A 2,357-nucleotide genomic window follows, 5' to 3' on the forward strand; every position below is an offset into this window, starting at 1 on the left:
GAAGGGGAACGAGAGAGAGACTTCCAGTGTTATCTCATTTCATACCCGATCCAGAATTACAGACTGGTTTATGTAGCACACCACACACTGGCCACATGCGGCCCAATAGCCCACCCAGGCCTCGGCCCAGCACTTGCACTTAGGCTGCTCTCCTCACCTTTCATGTGTCCACCGATACACTTGTAGAAGAGAGGCCAGAATCGTCACCCAAGTGGGAGGAGGAAGAGAACTATTTGGCCTTCACCAACTTCACTTTCCCCCGCCAATTCTCTGCCCCTTGCTGATACCGTGATACGTGACGCTCGCTCTCCCCACCCGTCGCTACAACCTTTATTTACAGCCTCACCTCGAGGCATCTCTCCACCATTGCTTTTTCTGCCATTTTAACCCCGCCCGCCTCCTCTTCACTCGTATCGTTATTCCCTCCTGTCCGTCCCGTTCCGGCTGTACGCGTCCTCCCTGCCTGTCTGTACTGCGCCGCCGCCGGCCGGTCTGGCCCTCAGCTCGCATCTCGGGGACATGTCGAAGGTTCGTGCCAGGATTCTGGGCTGAATCCCCTTGGATCTTGCTTTAGAATCCAACACCTATTGCTTTTATCTGCACTGCCTTCCGATCTTTGCTCGACATCTGTACTCCCCTGCTTCAGCTCTGCTCAGCAGAACGCCATCTTGATGATCACGCTAGCTGTTTGGTTTTGCTGCAGAAAATTGTGGTGAAGCTGGAGGTGAACAGCGGCAAGGATAAGCAGAAGGCCATGAAGGCCGTCTCGGCGCTCGTCGGTACGAGCAGCAATATTTTGTTTTCTCGCATGGCATAAGAGCTAGCTGAAGCAAGCAAGGAACCGACGTTGTGATCTGTCTCGTGTGTGCAGGCATAGACGCGCTGTCCGTGGACATGGCCACCCGCAAGATGACGGTGGTCGGCATGGTGGACCCGGTGGACGTGGTGAGCAAGCTGCGCAAGGGGTGGTCGGCGTCCATCGACTCGGTCGGCCCGGCCAAGGAGCCCGAGAAGGAGGGCGAGAAGAAGGACGGCGCCGACGCCAAGAAGGAAGGGGAGGGGGAGAAGAAGGACGGCGACGGCAAGGACGGGGCCAAGAAGGGCGACGGCGAGGCGAAGCCGCCGCAGCCGACGGAGGAGCAGCTCATGGCCGAGTTCATGAACCAGTACAGGTCGGCTTATTCGGCCTACCACAACCCCTACATGAACAGCCACTACGTGGTGCAGAGCATGGAGGAGAACCCCAACTCCTGCACCATCTGCTAAGAACGCGACCGCTGCGTGATGTGATTGTGCCAGAGTACGTGTGGTACAAAGACGCTGCTTGCTCTCTTCTCGCGTGTATGCCGTTTCTGTGCAGAATGCAGTTATGGGCAGGGAGGCCATTCACGTGGAAAACTTTGCTGTATGGGACAATTATAACTGTAATGACCTGTGACGGCAATTTTCTTTAAATATGTACTCCCACCGTAAAGAAATATAAGAGCGTTTAGAATACATATTATGAAAATATGCGCCACCCATGTTTGAAGATCCACTGATTTGCGGTTTGCGGCTTCAAACTACAAAATGGATTAGTCTCACATTCTCTTTGCGAGGGATTAGTATCATGTTAACGATTATACTCCAACGGTGCATAAGTTGGACTCTCTCCATTCTAAACTATTTGAAGTTTATTTGCAAAAATAAATAAATTATTTGAAGTTTAGTCTTTCCTTAAGTCAAATTTCTTTAAGTTCTTTTCTTCGTCTTTTCAAAAAGGAGGAATACCCCAGCCTCTTCATCAAGCAAAAAAAGAAGACTTCTTTAAGTTCATTCAAATTTAAAGGGAATTATATTAACATCTACGCACACTATCAAATTAGTTTCATTAGATTTGCCATAAGATGTTTTTTTTCATATTATATACTCCCTCCGTCCCAAAACAAGTCACTGATTTAGAACTAAATCAGTGACACTTATTTTGGAACGGACAGAGTATATTTGATGTTGTAAATATTAGCTTCTATACATTTGGTCAAAACTAAAGAAGTTTGTCTTGGGAAAATTTTGGGACTTCGAGTAATTTGGAATGGTGGGACCAGTGGCGTAGTTTTGATGCCTCTTTTTTCTAATGCAAATCTGGCTAAGCCAGTCATGTAGATTTTACAGTTTGATATTCAAATCTTAATATAGCACATAATGCCAACCAAGAAAGAGTTCTAGCTGACCTCTCCATCTATGACATAAGAGCAAGAATGTATGTTGGTAATCAAGACAAAGAAACAAAACGAAGATATGTTAAGAAGCGACTAGGAACAAACTACCAAGCCGACACTGTTGACACATCTCAGTCGTGGATAAGCATACCTAGCATT

The 2,357-nt window shown here is 47.9% G+C and overlaps 1 protein-coding gene across 1 annotated transcript; it reads left to right on the forward strand.

Annotated features, from left to right (window-relative positions):
• Positions 1-213: 213 nt before the first annotated feature.
• LOC123125426 (heavy metal-associated isoprenylated plant protein 39) lies at positions 214-1,497 on the forward strand. The gene is made up of 3 exons (XM_044545948.1): positions 214-528; positions 704-779; positions 872-1,497. The coding sequence occupies exons 1-3, from the start codon at positions 520-522 to the stop codon at positions 1,264-1,266; spliced, it is 480 nt and encodes a 159-aa protein (XP_044401883.1). The 5' UTR covers positions 214-519; the 3' UTR covers positions 1,267-1,497.
• Positions 1,498-2,357: the final 860 nt, after the last annotated feature.

Source organism: Triticum aestivum, chromosome 1A (assembly GCF_018294505.1).
Source record: "Triticum aestivum cultivar Chinese Spring chromosome 1A, IWGSC CS RefSeq v2.1, whole genome shotgun sequence".
In the NCBI taxonomy this organism is placed as follows: domain Eukaryota; kingdom Viridiplantae; phylum Streptophyta; class Magnoliopsida; order Poales; family Poaceae; genus Triticum; species Triticum aestivum.